Source organism: Equus quagga, chromosome 10 (genome assembly GCF_021613505.1).
Source record: "Equus quagga isolate Etosha38 chromosome 10, UCLA_HA_Equagga_1.0, whole genome shotgun sequence".
Classification (NCBI taxonomy): Eukaryota; Metazoa; Chordata; class Mammalia; order Perissodactyla; family Equidae; genus Equus; species Equus quagga.
In genome coordinates this window covers 103,590,720-103,611,890 of record NC_060276.1, presented here as the reverse complement: position 1 = coordinate 103,611,890, position 21,171 = coordinate 103,590,720, and the positions used below count along the sequence as shown (strand labels likewise).

The 21,171-nt window shown below is 40.0% G+C and overlaps 1 protein-coding gene and 1 pseudogene across 5 annotated transcripts in view; one reads left to right on the top strand and one right to left on the bottom strand.

Annotated features, from left to right (window-relative positions):
- The window catches only part of PCYT1B (phosphate cytidylyltransferase 1B, choline), a 123,772-nt gene that overhangs the window by 42,421 nt on the left and 60,180 nt on the right, over positions 1-21,171 (bottom strand). For all 5 annotated transcript variants that reach the window (XM_046674162.1, XM_046674161.1, XM_046674164.1 and 2 more), the window contains 3 exons: positions 19,980-20,096; positions 3,002-3,153; positions 388-466 (listed from right to left, as the gene is read on the bottom strand). In XM_046674162.1, coding sequence (XP_046530118.1) covers positions 388-466; positions 3,002-3,153; positions 19,980-20,096 — 348 coding nt within the window. The remainder of the gene's footprint in view (positions 1-387; positions 467-3,001; positions 3,154-19,979; positions 20,097-21,171) is intronic.
- LOC124246234 (uncharacterized) lies at positions 11,242-11,413 on the top strand (annotated as a pseudogene).

Sequence of the window (21,171 nt, the reverse complement as noted above, 5' to 3'; positions counted from 1 at the left end):
ATTAGCCAGCTGTCTGTCTTCTTCTGCAAGTAACTTTCTTGGAAGTAGAAAATAATTTCACTGTGAAGACTTAATTGTGAATGAGGAAAACGAGTGCCCTTTAAACAATAAGGTCCTGTGATTTCAGTCGGATGAGTCTTAAAATCGAGCCTCAAACCAGAAGTTGGGTACTTTGGTGCTCAGGTTGATTCCTATATAAATACCTAAATGGTGACTGTGCCATCCCTGAGCCTTAGCACATGTCAACAGAGGCTCGTGGAGACTACTTGGGAGACATCTGAAGTTCCCATGCCCTGTATGTATACACTACAAGCCTAGGGCAGGTGTCTCTTAGGAAACCTGATGGTCATGCTGCGGTGGACAGGCGAGCACAGGAGAACTCCTCACCTGCTTCCTTTATATGCTTGTAAACATCATCAGAGCCAGCGGAAGAGTAGGGGATGTCATCATGGGCCACAAAATCAATCTGTTGGAGAGACAGAAGAGTGATGTCACCACTGGGTTGGATGTGCATGTCTGTGATTTGAAAATGCCTTTTTGAAATAAAGCAGTTGTAATAAAGCAGTTGAAATACGCAGTTTATAATGTGGATTTGAATCCTTGACTGAAAGGTATTTCCAACTGTCTCCATTTCCACGAGATAACTAGACAGGTTTCTTTCCTTCGCTGGTCCCTCTTTCTTCTCCTACCTCTGACAGTAGGTTTTCTTGGCCTTCTGTTCTTCTGCCTCTAAACTTTCCCCCTTCAGAGAACTCATTCATTCTTCAGATTTTAATCACCCCTGCTATGATGAGGAACCCAAATCTCTATTTCCTGTCCCACTGATGGCAACAGGCCCTCACACTTAAATCATGTTTTATATTGTAGAGATGAATTCATATCTCTTTCCTCATTTGATTCTCACAACCACCTTGTGACCGCAGGTAGGGCACATATTACTATTTCAATTGGGACATAAGGTTCCTGAAACTAGAAAGCTTCTCAGATTTGCCCAAAGTCACCCTTTTCTCTTTCATTACCCACTACTGTCACTTTAAAATCAACCTGTCTGGAATTTAACTCATCCTGAAAACTGGTACCCCCTTCCAATGGCACCTCTATTTTTCCAGTTTACCTAGGCCCCAAACACCTTGGACTCGCCCTTCTTTCCTACTTCCTTCACTCTCCATAGCACATAGGTCACAAGTTCCATCGGGGTGTGTGTGTGGGTGTGTGCGCGCGCACCCATCACTTCCTCTCCATCTCTTCTACACCAAATCCTTGGCCCTGTCACCTGGATTATTAATACGAACTTGTACCTGACCTTCCTCACTATAGGCTCGCTCCTCTCCAAGCCATCCCTCTGTCACATTTGGTGGGGGGGCGGGGGAGTGTCCTCCTTAAACAGAGTTTTCTTCTTATTACCCTTATGCCTGCTGATCTTCACTAGTTTTCTCTTTCCTACTACATCAAGTAAAAACTCCTTGCCTAGCTCTCAAAGCCCTTTATCACAAGGCTTCACTCCACCTCAAGAGTTAGAGTAGCAGTTTAATTTTCCCGGGTATGATTCCTGCCCCACCGCTTACCAGCTACATAACTCATAAGTTGGTGGTAAGGATTCAATCAGGATTGCTCAACCTCAATACCAGTGACATTTGGAGCTGGATAATTCTTCGGTGGTGGTGGGGTCTGTCCTGTGTGCTGCAGGAGGCCTAGCACCCCTGGCCTTTACCCACCAGATGCCAGCAGCACCCCTTTAGTTGTGACAGCCAAACGTATTTCCAGACATTGCCAAATGTCCCTTGGGGGCAAACTCACCCCCACTTGAGAATCACTGGATTCAATGATATAATTACATGTAAAAGTGCTTAAAAATAATAACTGGTACACAGTAAGTACTCGATAAATGTTAATTATTATTATGTATTATTAATTCTATTCTTAGGACTCAAACTTAGTTCCTCCTCCTCTCTAATGCATAACAACAACAATTTCTCAGGGTAATCATGAGATTGAATGCGATTCATACAAGAGCAAGGCACTGAGCACAGTGCTGGGCGCATGGTAAATACCCAATGAATGGCAGCCATCATTAGCATCATTCGTATCCCCATAATGCCCAGCACAAGTGGAATATACAATAGATGCTTAGTAAAAATGTGTTAGTGATTGCTGGAAGTAAATCATATTGTAGTTTTTCCTTTTTCTTTTTATTCTCGCTGGGAAATTGTCTCCTCTGCTATTACCCGTGCACATTTATCAGTGTTCTCTATTCTCTTCTGCATCGTGAATTTAAAAATAGAATAGAAAACTCTTAGAACAGCTTAATCTTATTTTTTTTGTACTGCTTATAAAAGGAAAGAATAGCTCCTAATGTGGGGCTGGTAGGGAGATACAAAGCACATAATTTGATGCAGATCAAAAGAATTTCTTGTGTTTTCAGCTAATAAAAATCTTATATCAGTAGGAGTCTCAGGGTCACAAAATCATTGATATAAAGTTCATTCCTTAGAGGCTGACCTCTGCCCTTCTGGATAAGACGTGTGTTCATTTGTTCCATGAAAAATGATGCCTGTGAATCTATCAGCACCAATAATGAGGATGGTGATGATGATGATGACAATGACATTTTTGGAGCTCTTGCTGTGGGCCAGCCAGTGTTCCAAGGGTTCTACTTAGATGATCTCATTAGATCCTCAGAACAGCCCCCTGGGGAAAGGGCCAACATCACCCCTTTCACAGTTTAGGTAAGTGAGTTCAACATCTTGCTCAAAGTCCCACGTTAGGAAGGGACAGACGCACTTGGACCTGGGTGGTCTAGCTCCAGAGCCCACAGTGAGGAAGTGAGAGGATTATCAGTCCCCAGGCTTGGGCAGAAGAGAGGTGCTACATCAAATGACACCACATGACAGTTCCTGAAGTCACCTCTTTTAGCAATTGGAAGACTTTGGGCTTTCTGGGTGTAGGCTACAGAACCAGACTCCCTAATTCTGCTACTTAGAGAACGTGGAAGAACAAGTACCTTGTGTTTTTCCAGAAACTCCGGTGTGAGCGTCCACGGAGCATCTCTGATGACTTCATCCACATAACGACAGTGTCTGAGAGCTTCATATCTCTCTGCTTCGTTCATCACAGTGAAACCTTTGAATTTGTGGGTGAGGTCATCACTGCAAACTGAAACAGGCAATGCATTAAATGGCTGGCCCAGGCAGCTCACAGCCACCCCGCTCCAGACATGGCTTCCTCAGCAAGACAAAAGGAGCTGGGCCTCGCTAGGTGCACGGCATAATCAAACTCAGTTTTTTACAGGAACAAAGGATCAGGAAAGTGAAGCAAGGTGAAATCCACCAGAAATTCAGAATTTCATTTTAGTGCTAATTACAACTGCATTCTTCACTGTGGCTTTTATTAAAATTATTCTCCACACTACCTAATGTGACTTTCACATCTTTTTATTTCCCTATCCCACCCTTCAGTGAAAATTACTTTCCAGAAATAAAATGACCAAATGAACAGAGAAGAGAGAGAAGGAGAGGAACCAAGAAGCCTGAATTATAGGAGGTTTGAACAATCAGTTCCAATTCCTTTACTAGATCATTGTACTTTACTAAGTACATGTGCATGCATACCCGTGTGCACACACACACACTTCTGTTCCCTGGTCTGATGTCCGGTCACTACACATCAGGCCACACAATCAAGAGGAGAAAGTCATAAAATAGAAGATCTGATCTAGCAGAGTTCATCCTTCCCACATCTCTTATCCTTTCCAGATCTCAGGTTCCTGAATCCTCAAATGGGGATAGTATTATCTCCATTATCAGCCTTGGAAAGGATTTACATAAAAGTGCTTTGAAATAAACTGAACAATAAATATTATTCATTATCCTATCCGAATATATTTTTGTTGGCAAAGGCAGCTTTCCTGAACTCTCCTACGTGTCAGGAAGAAATTGCAGTACAGTCCCTATGGGTACAGTTCCCAATATCCTGGTGAGGGTCTTGCTACAGCCAGACTACCCTGATTGCTCCTTGAGTTTTTTGCTTTAAGGTATTATGTACACACAATAAATTTACAAATTTTAAGTATACAAGATGTGTTCTAAAACAAAAATATGATCGTTTTCTTGGAACCAAATCATGACCCACATCCAGAACCAAATCTGGCCACAGAGTAAGTGCAGCCAATGGCCACATCCAGCGTCCTTGGAAAACCTCCTATGGCAAGTCCTCACACACTCGGCATCCAAACCAGCAGCAAAACCTCTGGCTCTGCCTTCACAGTGTGCCAGGAAGCCATGTTCTTCCCGCCTCCTTCACCACTCCTTCCCTGGCCCATTCACCACCTCTCCCACGAATTATTGCAGTGGCCTCCTAACTAGTCTCCTGAGTCCGGCCTTGCCCACCCGCAGCAGCCTGTTCTCATCAGCCAGCATGATCTTATTAAAACCTGCCAGATTGTGTCATTCCCAGGCTCGGAACCCTTCCCATCTCCCTCAGGGTAAGCCAAACTCCTCCAGCGGCTACAGGCCTCTACAAGATCCACACCCCCGCCACTCCTTGCCTCTCTGACTGTATCTCCTATTGCGTCCCAACCCCTGGCCTCCTTGCTGTTTCCTGAAGCCACCAGGAATGCTTCTCCTCAGATCTGGGCTTTGCACTTCCTGTTCCCCAAACCTGAAACCCTTGAGTTCCAAAGAGCCACAGAGCTCAGTCCCTGTCCCCTCTCAAGTCTTCCCCGACCACCCTATTTAAATTGTGATCCCGCCCCCACCACTGGCAGTCCCCATCCCCTCCCCACTTTACTTCTTGCCATGGCACTGGTCACCATATAATTGTCATATTTAATGTTGCTTATTGTTGGTGTTCTTCTCCTAAAAGATAAGCTCCTTCAGGATGGGAACTTTTGTCTGTTTTATTTTCTGATGGCCCATAGTGGGCTCTTAACAAATACTTGTTGAACGAATTAGCAGTGCCTGATACATATAGATCCTCAATAAATGTTTACTATGATTTAAAATAATAGATGTACATTTATATGCAGGCACTTTTCAATAGTATATATGCAAATAAGAGATTAACGTGTCTCTAGATGCACATGTGTATGCCTATATATCTCCTATACATATTTCTTGGGATGTTGTATAGACATATATAGAATACAATACAACATAGAAAACGTTGTAGCTGTTTACATTATCCAAACACCATCAACCACGTGGTTGGCTCGAAAACCTTGAGGAGGATCACAATCACCTAAGGAGCTTGTTAAAATAAAGATGCCCAGGCCCCACTCCCCAAGATTTCGATTCAGTGGGTGCTGTGGCCTGAATGTGTCCCCCCAAAATTCATGTGTTGAAATCTTAATTCCCAAAGGTAATGATATTAGGAGGTGGGCCTTTGGGAGGTGCTTAGGTCATGAGGGTTCCACCTCATGGGGCTAGTGCCTGATAAAAGAGGCTCCAGAGAGATGCCTAGCACCTTCCACCGTGTAAGAAAACAATGAGAAGGTGCCAGCTGTGAGTCAGGAAGAGGGCCCTCACCAGAAGGAGACCATGTTAGCGCCTTGATCTTGGACTTCCCAGCCTCCAGAACTGTGAGAAATAAACTTCTGTTGTTTTTAAGCCACCCAGTCTGTGGTGTCTTGTTGTAGCAGCCCGAACAGACCAAGACAGTGGATCTGGAGTGGGGCCCAGGCGGCTCTATTTTTGACAAGCTTCAGGGACAATTCTGATGCATACAATATTTGAAAGCCCCTGAAGCATATTACGAACATCTTGAGTAAAGAGCCCAGCCTGTTTTTACATCACCCATCATGCCCAGCTGTGGGGGATGGGAGGGGGCAGGTAGTTGGGCCATAATGACTATGTTATGTATTGATTCACTGACTGTGTTGGCTTTTGACTCCATAACTAGGAATTATTTCTGGTCCAAGCTATACAATCTAAAAATTGATCCAAGACTTTAAATGTTCTTTTAGGACTTTATTAAAATACTACCTCAAGAAGCATATTAAGCAGAAATGGATTTCGGATCCGTCAATTTTCTATTTTAAACAACACAAAACCAAGCCAGACCATATTCTACCCCCCTCTGAACCTGCACCCCAGCAATTTGATATAACTTCTAGATAACTGAGATGATGGCCTCCCAACAGAGCACACAGAAAACAAACATCCTGTTTATGCCGAGACGGGGTCCTGTTTTCATATCCCAGGAGTGACCTCAAGAAGCAGCTGAACACGCTGACCAGTTACTGTCTCAACATTAATTACGCCCAAAGCAGCACCGTTGTTCTTGAGTCTTGGCAAATGCACTCTGACAAGCAGATGGAGAATTCTGAGCAGTGGTGTTCCATGGATGAATTCACTGAGCTATCCAGGAGCCCATGCTGCAGCTAACCCATCCTGGCAGCTCTCTATGCTCAAAATAAAATATTACCAGTATCCCGCAGGAGAGAAAATACAACATAGGGGTTGAACTTTAGAGCCCAACAGACGTGGATTCTAATCCCAGCTCTGCTACTTATCACTGGGAGAGTGACTCAAACTCTCTAAGCCTCAGTTGTCTGCTTTTAAAACATGGTGAAGTTTTGAGAATTACATGTGATCACATATATGAGCAAACAGTAATGCTTAGTGACGTTTGCTAATTATTAATAGTAGTAGAAATTTAGGGCCATTTGTGGCGATCTTCATTTGTGTTTTGGGTTCTGTCTTTTCCCGGCCCCCACTCCAAGAAGGTGCCCAGCCTCTTGATACAAACTCCCCCCGCAGAAGCTGTGAAGTGCAAGTTGTTGGTAGACAGCCTGCCTTCCTGAATACTGTTTTCCCCAAGCCAGAGCTCCGTGGGAGAATTCTGTAAGGAAGAAGATCAAGAGAGAGAAGATTCCTCCAAACAAAAAAAGAGGCCAAAGGTCTGAGGATCCCACAGGCAGCGGGAGCCAGCAGCAGAGTCTCAAGAGGGATGAGGACATGGTGCCCTGAGCACTGGGGTTCCACCTGGGCACGGACTGCAGGTGCCTCCCCTTCCATAGGCGCAGTGGATCTGCTTCCTTCTAGAAAATCTATGGACTCAGATGATAAGGGTAGTGCAAAAACAGCACTAGGCTGAAGACTGGAAGCCCCTTCCCTGTTTCTACCAACATTTTGGAATCTTGTTCGACTCTGGGGAGGTACAGAGAGCCCAACAAGGACTGAGACTGAATTTCCCACGAGTCAGGCAAAATGGCCTCTTAGAGAAATATTTAATTTCAGTTAAAATACAATAGAGCATAAACTCATGTTTATGAGGTAATATCTATATCTGTTATAGTAGGAGTAGTATTAATTTATTACTGTTATTTTTTTATTCCCATCTTGTGGGGCAGAGGTGGGTATCTGGTGACTCACATCCTTATAAAACATTTTTTAGGGAAAAAACTCTCTGATATAAATTTTAATTTCTTGACTTGTTTTTTAAATGAACTTTTAAATTAAAATGGAGGAAAAAAGGATTTTACAACTAGGTAGTTTCAATTCCCTAAAACAACACCAACAGGATGAGCTTGCATAAAAGAATTTCCAAATTATTACTGGCTACATGCTTAAACATTAGAAACACAGGTATTACAATCATAGTGCAAAATCATGGCAGTTTGTGGCGCCTGTTACTGCCTAAGGTTGAGAAGCAGACTGTAGGACCTCCAGTTATCACAGTTTCTGGTTTTTGGAGCAATGATTTCTGCCAAACACCAAGTATTTCAACCAAGTACCTGTCTGTACCCTTGCTCCGACCACAGTGGTTTCATGAGCAAAGTCCTTGCTCTAACCAGGGGGAATTCCTACAACAAACCTACCTGCAGGTGTAAGAGGGCCCACAATTAATATAGCAGCTTCCTTCAACTCACCATAAGCGTTTTATTTGCTAACTACACACACAATATCAAGAGCAAGTCTTTCAACCAACAAGACAGAATACCTATTCATAAAGGGCTCTCTGACTTGCCTCACTATAGAAATGTCTGCCATTAAGTTGGTTTGTGATACTCAAGCAAGATAGTCTAAGGCAATGGTCTTCAAACTGGGGCACACATACCTCTGGGGATACACTAAGACTTTTCAAGAGGTATCCACGCACAGAAAGCTTTAAAGGAATCAGTTTCCAGATCCTCAACTTCCACGGTACCCTTTCCTAAAATTAATGCACCCGAGAAAGCCTCTGTGTCCAAAAGCACCTTTGCTCCACTTTAGAAAAGAAAGACACCATTATTCAAACCTTCCTGTGTTGCACTGCAAGAGGTAGGAGGCGAGACTTCAGGTCAAACCAAATGGAAACCTCGTTTAAGGACTATTCAAAGCACCACGAACCTGTAAAGGCTTCCTGCCTTTCCCTGTCTGACACGCATTTCCATTATAGGTGAAGCCGGGTGTTAGAAACTACATATGGTAGAGTGGAGAATAATGCAAATTTTTGCCGAACAACTTTGCCTCTTCCTTCTCCCAACTGTCATCAAAGGACACAAGGATCTTGAGGAATAAGGCCCAGGAATTCAAAGCAAAAGGAGTGTTGGAAAGAAATAGCAAATGCTAAAAATGGCTTTTTCGCGTAGTCAAGGGTAAGCATTTTTCCAGCTATTCTCCATACTCATATTGAATCCTAAAAATGCCTTTTCTCTTTTAGTTAAGAGTAAGCATTTTTCCCAGCTATTCACTTCAAAATCACTTCAATAAGCCAAAGCTGTGTAGGCTGGTACCACTGCTTCTTAGAAATGTAACTGGAATATCTTCTGGAATTATCAAATTTTTCAAAATACATTGGAATAAACAAATGGATAAAACATTTACATGACTTTATTTCAGATTTCATATGCATTACAGGCATACCTTGGAGATATTGCAGGTTAAGTTCTAGACCACTAAAATAAAACAAATATTGCAATAAAGTGAGTCACACAAATTTTTTGGTTTCCCAGTGCATATAAAAGTTATGTTTACACTATAGTATAGTCTATTAAATGTGCAATAGCATAGGTCTAAAAACAATGTACATACCTTAATTCAAAAATAGTTTATTGCTAAAAAATGCTAACCATCATCTGAGCCCTCAGTAAGTCATGATCTTTTTGCTGGCGGAGCGTGTTATAAAAAATGCAATATCTGCAAAGCACAATAAAGTGAAGCACAATAAAACAAGGTATGCCTATATTTAAAAAGGAAGCTGAAAATCTATTTGATCAACTCACATCATAAAAGACTTATTCCATTTACAGATAATCCTTATCCCATTTCATCTTCCAAAATGTTCATTATTTTCTATCTCCTCATAACAAAAAATAAAATATCTACTGCCAGACAAATTTTTTTAGTAGTATATTCCCTTTTCTATCCTTGAATACATAGGAAAAGTATAACCATGGTGTCTAATAAAGATAATTAAGTCATTTCTGATTTTATATTTTATTTTATTATACGCAAAAGTCAAATCAGAGTTTGATACACACACACCAATATTTAGAGAAGGAATAAAATGACTTTTTTTTATCAACTCCTCTCTTTATAAATATCATATAACTTTATCAGTTACATTGCATTACTATAAATTAAGCACACTGATTGTCTCGTTTATAACTTATTATAATTACCTCATTTTAATCTTTTTATTTTTTTGAGGAAGATTAGCCTACTGCCAGTCCTTCTCTTTTTTGCTGAGGAAGCCTGGCCCTGAACTAACATCTGTGCCCATCTTCCTCTACTTTATATGTGGGATCCTTACCACAGCATGGCGTGCCAAGCAGTGCCACGTCTGCACCCAGGATCTGACCAGCGAACCCCAGGCCACCAAGAAGCGGAATGTGCAAACTTAACCACTGTGCCACCGGGCAGGCCCCTCATTTTAATCTTGACTGATTCTATCTCATACAATGCATTCTATAATTTATTTCTCAGTAATTTTTATAAAGCTTCTTGAAATACATTTGAATTGAAAAGACTTTTCCTCTCAAAAAATTAAAAATAGAAATACTATGTGCAGTCTACACAGAAACCGATAGATAGTAATGTACACCTGAAATTACACAATGTTATAAACGAATATGACCTCAATAAAATAATTTTAAAAAAGAAAAGACTTTTCCTTGGTTTCTAGGTTTTTAGTAGGTTTGCCAATTAGGCTAGATGATGTTTTCCGCAAATTTAGTAAGTTAAAACTGCAGCCCCAAGGTTTCGTTTTTTTAAGAAGAAAAAAGTTTTAAGCAAATGATAAGAGCATTTTATCAAAAATTATTGGAGTGGCAATGGTATAATAAAATTACCAATATTTCCATTTCCCCAACCCTTTCTGAGTATATCTGGTTGAATAAGTTGCTTTCAAGTAAAAGTGTAAGGGTTATAATTAAAAGTCATTTGAGGGGCCAGCACCATGGCCGAGTGGTTAAGTTCGCGCACTCTGCTTGGGCAGCCCAGGGTTTCACTGGTTCGAATCCTGGGCACGGATGTAGCACCGCTCACCAAGCCATGCTGAAGCAGCGTCCCACATGCCACAACTAGAAGGACCCACAACTGAAAATACGCAACTATGTACCAGGGGGCTTTGGGAGAAAAAGGAAAAAAAACCCTTTAAAAGTCATTTGATAAGTTTTGGTAAAGCCTTTTTATTATACTTCCCAGAGAAGGAGAAAGCAAATTATTCTAATACTTTGGAAACAAATCTTTTTTTCAGGTCAGGTCATTTCTAATCCATTCCTTGCAACAAATTTGAAAGAGGATCTTAACAAATTGTCACTTGATAGAACATTACCATCATTTTGATGACAATAAAAATAAATTATTTTTGTGATATTTGACAAATAATTCACGATTTCAAAGTTTGAGTGGCATTGCTATAACAAACTTCTTCCATTCCTGTCTAAATATTTGTGTGAACAAAATATTTCAGCACTTACATCTATAACAAGGAAAAATAGGTATAACATCAATGTTAAACCCTGTCTCATTCTAGCAATAATATATTCATCCACAAATAATGAGATCCCACTCATCTCATTTAAATGTTAGAGAACACCAAACAGAATAAATGCCAAAGAAGAAATCTAGAAAGAAGCCAGAGGGGAAAATGAAAAACATCTTACCTATAGAGGAGTAAGGATAAAAATTACATTGGACTTCTCCACAGAAACAATGCAAGCAAGAAGAGAATAGAGTGAAATATTTACAGTGTTGAGAGAAAAAACCCCACCAACCTAGAATTCTGTACCTGGCAAAATTATTTTTTAAACGAGGAGCGATCACTTCTTGGCCTTTTGGCTAAGATCAAGTGTACTATCTGTTCTTATCAGTTTAAAAGGGAAGGAGAAATAAAGACTTCCTCAGACAAACAAAATTGAGGGAATTTGTTTCCAGTAGACTTGCTTTGCAAGAAATGTTTTTAAAAGTTCTTCAGAGAAAAAAAAAGTTTTTCAGAGTGAAGAAAAATGATATGGGTCAGAAATTCAGATCTACATAAAGGAAGGAAGAGCAGTAGAGAATGAATAAATGAAGTTAAACAAAACTTTTATTTTTCTTATTCTTAATTCATCTAACAGATAATTTATTCAAAATAATAACAGCAACAACGTGTTCAATTTTATGTACATATGAAATGAATGACAGCAATGATATGAGGGATGGGAGGGAAGAATTAGAAACATTTTGTTTTTGTAAGGTACTTGCACTACTGGTATAGTGTTATTTGAAAGTGGACTTGGATTAGTTTAGAATGTATATTGCACTCTAGGGCAACCACTAAAAGGTAAAAAAAGAAGTATAATTGATATGCCAAGAAAGGAGAGAAAATGGAATTATACGAAATGCTCAATTAAAACCACAAAAGGGAGAAAAAGCATGGAAGACAAAAGTAGGAACAAAGAACTAAGACAACAAATAGAAAACAGAGACAACGTGGTAGATAGTAAACCAACTATATCAATAATCACTTTGAACGTCAATGATCTAAATTCACCAATTAAAAGAGATTGTCAGAGTGGATCAAAAAACAAAACCCAACTATATGTTGTCTACAAGAAACCCACTTTAAACATAAAGACACATCTACATTAAAAGTAAAGGGATGGAGATACACTATGCTAACACTAATCAAAAGGAAGTGGGAATAGCTACAATAATTTCAGACAGAGCAGACTTCAGAGCAAGGAAAGTTATCCAAGATAAAGAGGGGCATTACACAATGATAAAGGGGCAAATATTCTAAGAAAACATAACAGTCCTTAATGTGTATGTGCCTAACAACAGAGTCAAAATAAGTTAAAGCAGAAACTGATAGAACTGCAAGGAGAAATAGATAAATCCACTATTATAGTTGAAGACTTTAACACCCCTCTATCAGAAATGGACAGATCTAGCAGACAGAAAATGAATAAGGACACAGTTAAACTCAAAAGCACCATCAATCAACTGCATGTAATTGACATCTACAGACTGCTTCATCTAACCACAGCAGAATATACACCCTTCTCAAGCTCACATGGAACATTCACCAAGATAGACTACATTCTGGGCTATGAAACATACCTTAGCAAATTTAAAAGAATAGAAATAATACCACATCTGCTCTCAGACCACAATGGAATTAAACTAGGAAACAACAACAGAAAGACAGCTGGAAAATCCCCAAATACTTGGAAATTAAACAACACACTCCTATATAGCACATGGGTCAAAGAATAAACCTCAAGAGAAATTTTTTAATATTTTGAACTTAATGAAAATGAAAACATAACTTATCAGGATTTGTGGGATTCAGTGAAAATAGTGCTTAGAGGGAAATTTATAGCATTGAATATATATATCGGAAAAGAGAAAAGATCTAAAATGTATAATCTAAGTTTCCACTTTAGGAAGCTAGAAAAAGAGCAAATTAAATCCCAAGTAAGCAGAAGGAAAGAAATAATAAAACTCAGAGCAGAAATCAATGAAACTGAAAACAGGAATCAATAGAGAAAATCAATGAGACCAAAAGCTGGTTTTCTGAAAAGATTAATAAAATTGGTAAGCCTCTAGCCAAGCTAACTAAGGAAAAAAGAGAAAAGACACAAATTACTAATATCAGAAATGAAAGAGGGGACATTACTACAGATCTCAGGAGCATTAAGGGATAATAAAGGAATATTATGAACAATGCTACACCCACAAATTTGATAACATAGATGAAATGGACCAATTCCTTGAAAGATAGAAGCCGCCAAAACTCACACAAGAAGAAACAGACAATCTGAATAGGCCTATATCTCTTAAAGAAATGCAATCAATAATAAATAACCTTTCAAAAGAGAAAGCACCAGGCCCAGATGGGTTCACTGGTGAATTCTACCAAACTTTTAAGGAAGAAACCATACCAATTCTCTACAATCTCTTCCAGAAGACAGAAGCAGAGGGAATACATTCTAACTCATACTATGAGGCTAGCATTACCCTAATACCTAAACCAAGGACAGTACAAGAAAAGAAAACAACAGACCAATATCTCTCATGAACATTGATGCAAAACTCTTCAACAAAATATTAACAAATCAAATCCAATAATGTAGAAAAAGAATTATACACCTCAACAAATTGGGATTTATCCCAGATATGCAAGGCTAGTTTAACATTTGAAAATCAATGTAATCCATCACACTAACAGGCTAAAGAAGAAAAATCACATGATCATATCTATAGATATAGCAAAGCATTTGATAAAACCCAATACTCATTAATGATAAGAACTCTTAGCAACTATGACTAGAGGGGAACTTCGTCAACTGGATAGAGAGCATCTACAAAAAACCAACAGCTAACATCATACTTAATGGTGAGAAACTCAAAAGTTTCCCACTAAGACCAGGAACAAGGCAAGGATGTCCCCTCTCACCACTGCTTTTCAACATTGTACTGGAAGTCCTAGCTAGTACAACAAGACAAGAAAGGGAAAGAAAAGCTATACAGATTGGGAAGCGAAGAAGTAAAACTGTTCTTGTTCACTGATGACATGATTGTCTACATAGAAAATTTGAAAGAATAGACAAAGAAACTCCTAGAAACAATAAGCAATTACAGCAAGGTTGCAGAATACCAGGTTAATATACAAAAGTCAATCACTTTCCTATATACAGGCATACCTAGTTTTATTGCACTTCACTATAGTGTGTTTTTTATAAGACCCTTCATCAGCAAAAAGATTACGACTCACTGAAGGCTCAGATAATGGTTAGCATTTTTTAGCAATAAAGTATTTTTTAATTAAAGTATGTACATTTTTTTAGACATAATGGTATTGCACACTTAATAGACTATAGTATATTGTAAACATAACTTTTATATGCACTGGGAAACCAAAAAATTCAAGTGACTCACTTTATTGTGCTATTTGCTTTATTGTGGTGGTCTGGAACTGAACTCGCAATATCTCTGAGGTATGCCTGTACCAGCAATGAGTAAGTGGACTTTAAAATTAAAAACACATTACCGTTTACATTAATATCCCCCAAAAGTGAAACATTTAGGTTTAAATCTAACAAAATATGTACAAGATCTATACGAGGAAAACTACAAAACTCTGATGAAAGCTATCAAAGAAGAGCAAAATAAATGGAGAGATAGTCCATGTTTATGGATAGGAAGACTCAATATTGTCAAGATGTCAGTTCTTCCCAACTTGATCTATAGATTCAATGCCGTGCCAATCAAAATAACAGCAAGTTATTTTGTGGCTATCGATAAACTGATTCTAAAGTTTATATGGAGAAGCAAAAGACCCAGAATATCCAAATCAATATTGGAAGAGAAGAACAAAGTTGAAGGACTAGCACTACCCAACTTCAAAACTTACTATAAAGCTACAGTGATCAAGAAAGTGTGGTATTGGTGAAAGAATGGACAAATAGATCAATGGAACAGAATACACAGCCCAGGCATAGACCCACATAAATATAGTCAACTGATCTTTGACAAGGGAGAAAATGCAATACAATGGAGCAAAGATAGTCTTTTCAACAAATGGTGCTGGAACACTGGACATCCACGTGCAAAAAAATGAATCTAGATACAGACCTTATACCCTTCACAAAAATTAACTCAAAATGTATCATAAATCTAAATGTAAAACACAAAAGTATAAAACTCCTAGAAGATAACATAGGAGAAAACCTAGGAGACCTTGGGTATGACAATGACTTTTTAGATACAACATCAAAGGCACAAACCATCAAAGACACACCTGATAAGCTGGACTTCATTAAAATTAAAAACTTCTCTGTGAAAGACAATGTCAAGGGACTGAGAAGACAAACCACAGACTGGGAGAAAATACTTGAAAAAGACGTATCTGATAAAGGACTGTTGTCCAAACTATAGAAAGAACTCTTAAAACTCAACAGTAAGAAAATGAACAACCTGATTAAAAAATGGGCAAAAGATACAAACAGACACCTCACCAAAGAAGATATCCAGATTGCAAGTAAGCATATGAAAAGACGTTCAACATCACATGTCACCAAGGAATTGCAAAATGAAGCAACAATGAGATACCACTATATGCCTATTAGAATGGTCAAAACCTAAAAAACTGACACCACCAAGTGCTGATGAGGAAACAGAGCAATAAGAACTCTCATTCAGGGGGCAGGCTCCGTGGCCGAGTGGTTAAGTCACATGCTCTGCTTCAGCTGCCCAGGGTTTCGCCAGTTCGGATCCTGGGAGCAGACATAGCACCGCTTATCAAGCCATGCTGAGGCAGCGTCCCACATGCCACAACTAGAAGGACCCACAACTAAAAATATACAACTATGTACCCTGGGGCTTTGGGGAGAAAAAGGAAAAATAAAATCTTTAAAAAAAAAAAAAAAGAACTCTCATTCATTGCCGGTGGGGATGCAAAATGGTACAGTCATTTTGGAAGATACTTTGGCAGTTTCTCACAAAACTAAACATACTCAACATACAATCCAGCAATCCCGCACATTGGTATTTACCCAAATGAATTGAAAACTTATGTCCATACAAAAACCTGCACACAGATGTTTATAGCAGCTTTATTCATAACTACCAAAACTTGGAAGTAATCAAGATGTCCTTCAGGAGGTGAATGGATAAATAAACTGTGTTACATCCAGACAATGGAGTATTATTCAGCACTAAAAAGAAATGAGCTAGCAAACTACAAAAAGACATGGAAGAACCTTAAATGCATATTACTAAGTGAAAGAAGCCAATCTGAAAAAGGTATATCCTATATGATTCCAGTCTTATGACATTCTAGAAAAGGCAAAACTATGGAGACAGTAAAAAGATCAGTGGTTGCCAGGGGTTGGGCGGAGGGAGGGATGAATAGGCAGAGTGCAGAGGATTTTTAGGGCAGTGAAACTATTCTGTATGATATTACAGTGGTAGATACGCGTCACTATGTATTTGTAAAAACCCATAGAATGTACACAGGTTACCACATACATTTACCCAAGAGTAAATTTGAATGTAAACTATGGACTTTGGGTGATAATGATGTGTCAGTATAGGTTCAGGGACCGTAACAAGTGCACCACTCTGGCGGGGGATGTTGATAATGGGGAAGCTATGCATGTGTGAGTATATGGGAATCCTCTGTACTTTCTGCCCGATTTTTCTCTGAATGTAAAACTTCCCTAAAAAATAAAGTTTATTAATTTTTGAAAATGTCAATATTTACAAAATATTCCAGAAATCACATCTTTTATAACTATTTAAATTTAGGATGGAAAATTTTAGATGTCAACTTAAAAATTTTCAAGAAGGTATATAGCTTTTCAAAATTCTTTTAGGGATTGTGGGAAACAAAGTTTGAACACTCTTAGTCTAAGACAATGGTTTTCAATAGGGTCTTTACCATCCCCAGGAAGCATTTTTGGAAATTTGTGGGGCATCTTTAGTTCTCACAATGATTGGAGGAAGCCATTGGCATTCGGTGGGCAGGGTGCCAACGATGCTAAATATCTTGCAATGTGTGGGGCAGCCCTACATGAGAATTTTCCCACATCCCACAAGATTTCTAAATGTCCCTGAATAATTATTTAAAATTATCTGGGTCTAGAACCTAACTTTGTTTTACATATAATCACAAAGTATTTCTGGAATAGCTGCGATAGATGCTGGATTTCAGAGGAAGGCAACTACTGTATACATCAAAGGAAGACTGAACTTTGCCTTGTCTACAATTTTACCAAAATCTGTTTGCCATAGCAGTGCTACTGATGGGATGTGAGCTCCAAAACCATGCTCCTGTAGAAGTCTGCCTACACACAGGAGGTTGGAGACTCCAGTTAACAGACTCACTCAGAATCAAATATAATTAAATTAGTGGAGACACACGAAATACAAGATCACACTGAATTTTATTAATAGAGTGGTTAAAAATATTTCATAGTATTGTCATCCAGTTATTTTAAATGGGATAATAAGAACAAGAAATCAGTGGAGGGGGCTGGCCCCGTGGCCAAGTGGTTAAGTTCGCGCACTCCACTTCTGCGGCCCAGGGTTTTGCCAGTTCAGATCCCGGGCACGGACGTGGTACCACTCATTAGGCAACAAACACTGAGGCGGCGCCCCACATGCCACAACTAGAAGGACCCACAACTAAAAATATGCAACTATGTACTGGGGGGATTTGGGGAGGAAAAGCAGAAAAAAAAAAAACCAGTGGAGAAAATAACATATTGAAATTATTTATTATTTATTGTCTATGTTGCTCAAGGTTTTTCACTCTTACTCTGTCCTATACCCAGAAGTCTACACACCACTTCTTCATACCTTCGTGTAGTACTGCTTCATTTCCCATTCGTACTCTAGTACCTGTCACCTACCAAAAGATACGGTCTTCAAGGTGATCTTAGTAGTGTAACATGCTCTTGGCTTCCATGGAGAACCCACGTAATAGGCATTGCATTTCTTTGTAAATCTGCTACAGGGGACAACATTCATTGGATTATTCAATGCTCTTTATGCAGCAACCCTCTGAAAAACTTACTGCAGAACTCAGGGCAGGAAAAGCTAGTTCATCCTAATGGAGCAGTATCAGGTCTAGCAGCTGAGAGTTAGGGAATGATTGTGTGGCTCCTTTGCCGTGGCTGCTAAAAAGTTCAGGATATCTTTTTGGGGTTTTTCTCCTTCTCTTCTGCTTTAATTCTTGGCTCTGAATTCCAGTCCGTATTAATTTCTCCGAGTATTAAATCATCTGCGCTTTTATGGAAAGCTGCCTTAAGATATACAAATCAATGAAACAAGGTGTCGCTGTAGCTGCCATGTCTTCTCCACTTGTCTCAACACAATTGTCTCGACTGGTGAGGAGAATGCTGCACAGGGAAGGTTCTATGTCCCAGCTGTTATGTGTCCTTACTTCATTCAGGTCTCTGCACAAACGTCAACACTTCAGAGGGGCCTCCTCTGGCCTCCCTACCTAAAACAGCCCTCCGTCCCCCAACCAGTCACTCTTTTCTCTTACCCTATATTTCTTCATGGTACCACTACTATTTGTTTACTGGGCAGTGTCTGCCTCCTCCTCAGACTCTCAGTTCTCTGAGGACATAGTCTGCTTTGCTCACGGCTGCATCCTCAGTGTACAGAAGAATGCCTGGCACATAGTAGGAACTCAATAAGTAGTTGTTCAATGAAGGACTCATTCAGGGAATCAGTGCAACCATTGGTGCCTAATGACCTAGAGAGCCTCTGAAATTAATTTACCGCTTTCTCCAATTTACAAGAATGTACTGAAAGCTGCATATTTCCTTTGATCTTACTTTGGATGAGACAACCCAGGGCCATGGCTAGTGTTCCCGTTAAGTGTGACCCACACCTAACCACCTCCAAACTTGGGTCGCCAAAATGACCAAAGCTCACACACTGCAGAGGTCTCTCCAGGGCCCCAGCAGCTTGGGACCAGACTCCAGGTGGTCATGCTCACTCAAGAGATGGTTTTCCACTCAAGATAAAGGAAAGTGAACAAGGGATGGGTTCCCTGCCTGCCTTGGGTTCCCTCTGCACGACTTGTTCAGTAACCATTGCCTTTTATCATCTCTTCCTTCTGGAAAGAACTCCATTCACTAACCACGTGGTCACTATCCTCGGCAAAAACTGTAGAAGGGTTCCACTTAAATATCCAAAAACTAGTTTTAAGCTTGCAGAAGATAACAAAATACCATAAAAAGCAGGTACACAGTCTCTTACCAGCACCTTTTTTCTCACAGTAGAGGTCTAAGGGTTGATGGTGCCTAGTTCATGTAATGCCACAAAAACTGACCACGGTAAAAGGATATGCTGCTTCTAGAAGCTACGGAGGTGAGATGCAGGTCTCCCTAGTGAGATACTATCCCTTTTACCCAAATTGAAATCTGTGGGCCTTCTGGAAGAGGAAAATTTCAACCCACATCTAACCACCCTTCTCTCTCCACAAGCTTATAAAGTTAGTCAGTTCTTTCATTGTGAACCAAGATTACTTGAGTATATAAATCTCCATTTCTTTAAGACACTGTGCATAAATTCAACTAATTAGGGCTGTCATAAGCCACAACTGTTAGCATGACATCGTCTTAAGTGCTGTGGGTCACACAAAGGAAACAGACCATGACCTTGTTTACCCTTAATCACCCTGAACGCTGTCAGCTCTCTGAGACTTGAAATCAGAATGATACTGCTTTTCTCCTAACCCTCTAGAAAAATTTAGAAACGTAAATTGGATCATGCCTCAAACACAAGAAGAAAAGCATTAATGGAAAACATGAAGTAGATACCCTTGGTGGTATTATTAGTCTGTCTCTCTCCTGGGATCAGTGGTGTATAATCCTATGATATAATTTCTCCTATGGTTTTTCACCCGTCATTTTAAACAGTGAACAAGTGTGCCAGTATGGGCTGAATCAGGAGCATTAACAATGTGAGATTTTAATGATGAACTTTGAAAGGTGTCCTTTTCAGGAAGCACATTATAAAGGAGTTTTCTAGATAAAGAAAAAATGTACTTCTTACCTCCTACCAGCAAGTAGCTGTTGGGAAACAATGTTTTGGCTTGCATAAGTGCCCTTGCGTGACCCGAGTGGAAGAGGTCAAATATTCCATCTGCATAGACTCTGACAGGCCTGTCAACTGTGGAAGGAAAAAAACATCATCAATAGAACTGTAGAATAAGGAATCCCAGTTACCTGATTCTTCCCTCAGGATAGCACTGTAAGAAAGTTTACCTGGATAAAACACGATGTCTGCGTACCATTGGTTTCAAATGAGTGCATGAAACTAATTTTACAAAGAAGTTCTTCTAAGGACATCACAGCAGAGTAAAAACATAACAAAATTAAGAGCAACCCAGAACACACATTTTTAGCCAACAAGAAAGACAAGCACAGAGCACTGGGGAGTTCTCTTGATCCCAAGTGGAGTCTCAGCCGACTGAGCGGGCAGATTCAGACAGAGTGGGCATAGCCAAACGGTTGGCAGAGTCAGCCTAGTGGAATACCAAGGCAGGAGTAACTGAGGAACTCAAGGAAAATGACAAACGACTTCATCCTTGAGTCTGGCAGTCCTGAATGAAGACACCCAGATCCTGTTCCTAAAGGCAGTGTTGTGCTGGAGTCTGCTCGTACTGCTCAGAGAGACAGCTACACACCTTTTTTCCCAACTCCAAGTCACACCGGTAGTCTGAAATCAGCCTTGGTAGGAGTGTTTACACCACAAAAATTGGCAAATGCTACAAATTAGGGCTTATTTCCCTCTGGGGGACCAACTGTTAAACATTTACCAGCATACCACTGCACAAAGGTCACTCTGTAACCTCTTCAGTATCATAAGAGATGGGGTGGGGGACGACACATGCCCCAAAGGAGGAGAGTCAGGATGTAACAGTTACATGTAGGCGTGGTGCTCAGGACTGGAGGCAAGGGACCAACACTACAGTCTTTCCTAGGGAGAAAGGTCAAGAGGGAGGAGGCCACAACAGACACGCTCAGTGGCATATGGTGCTCTGGGAAGTGCCATTCCATGAGGAAGAGGGAAACACTTCACCCCAGCGCCCTGGGAGCCAGGAGGCTGTGCTAGAAACTGTAGGATGACACTTCTGCTGAGCCAGCCCAAAGACCCATCCCCTCAAATAAGAGGGGGACATCGAGGGGTTGGGTGTCACCTTTTCCACCATTCTGGACTCTCAACAAAGGAACTAAAAAGTGAA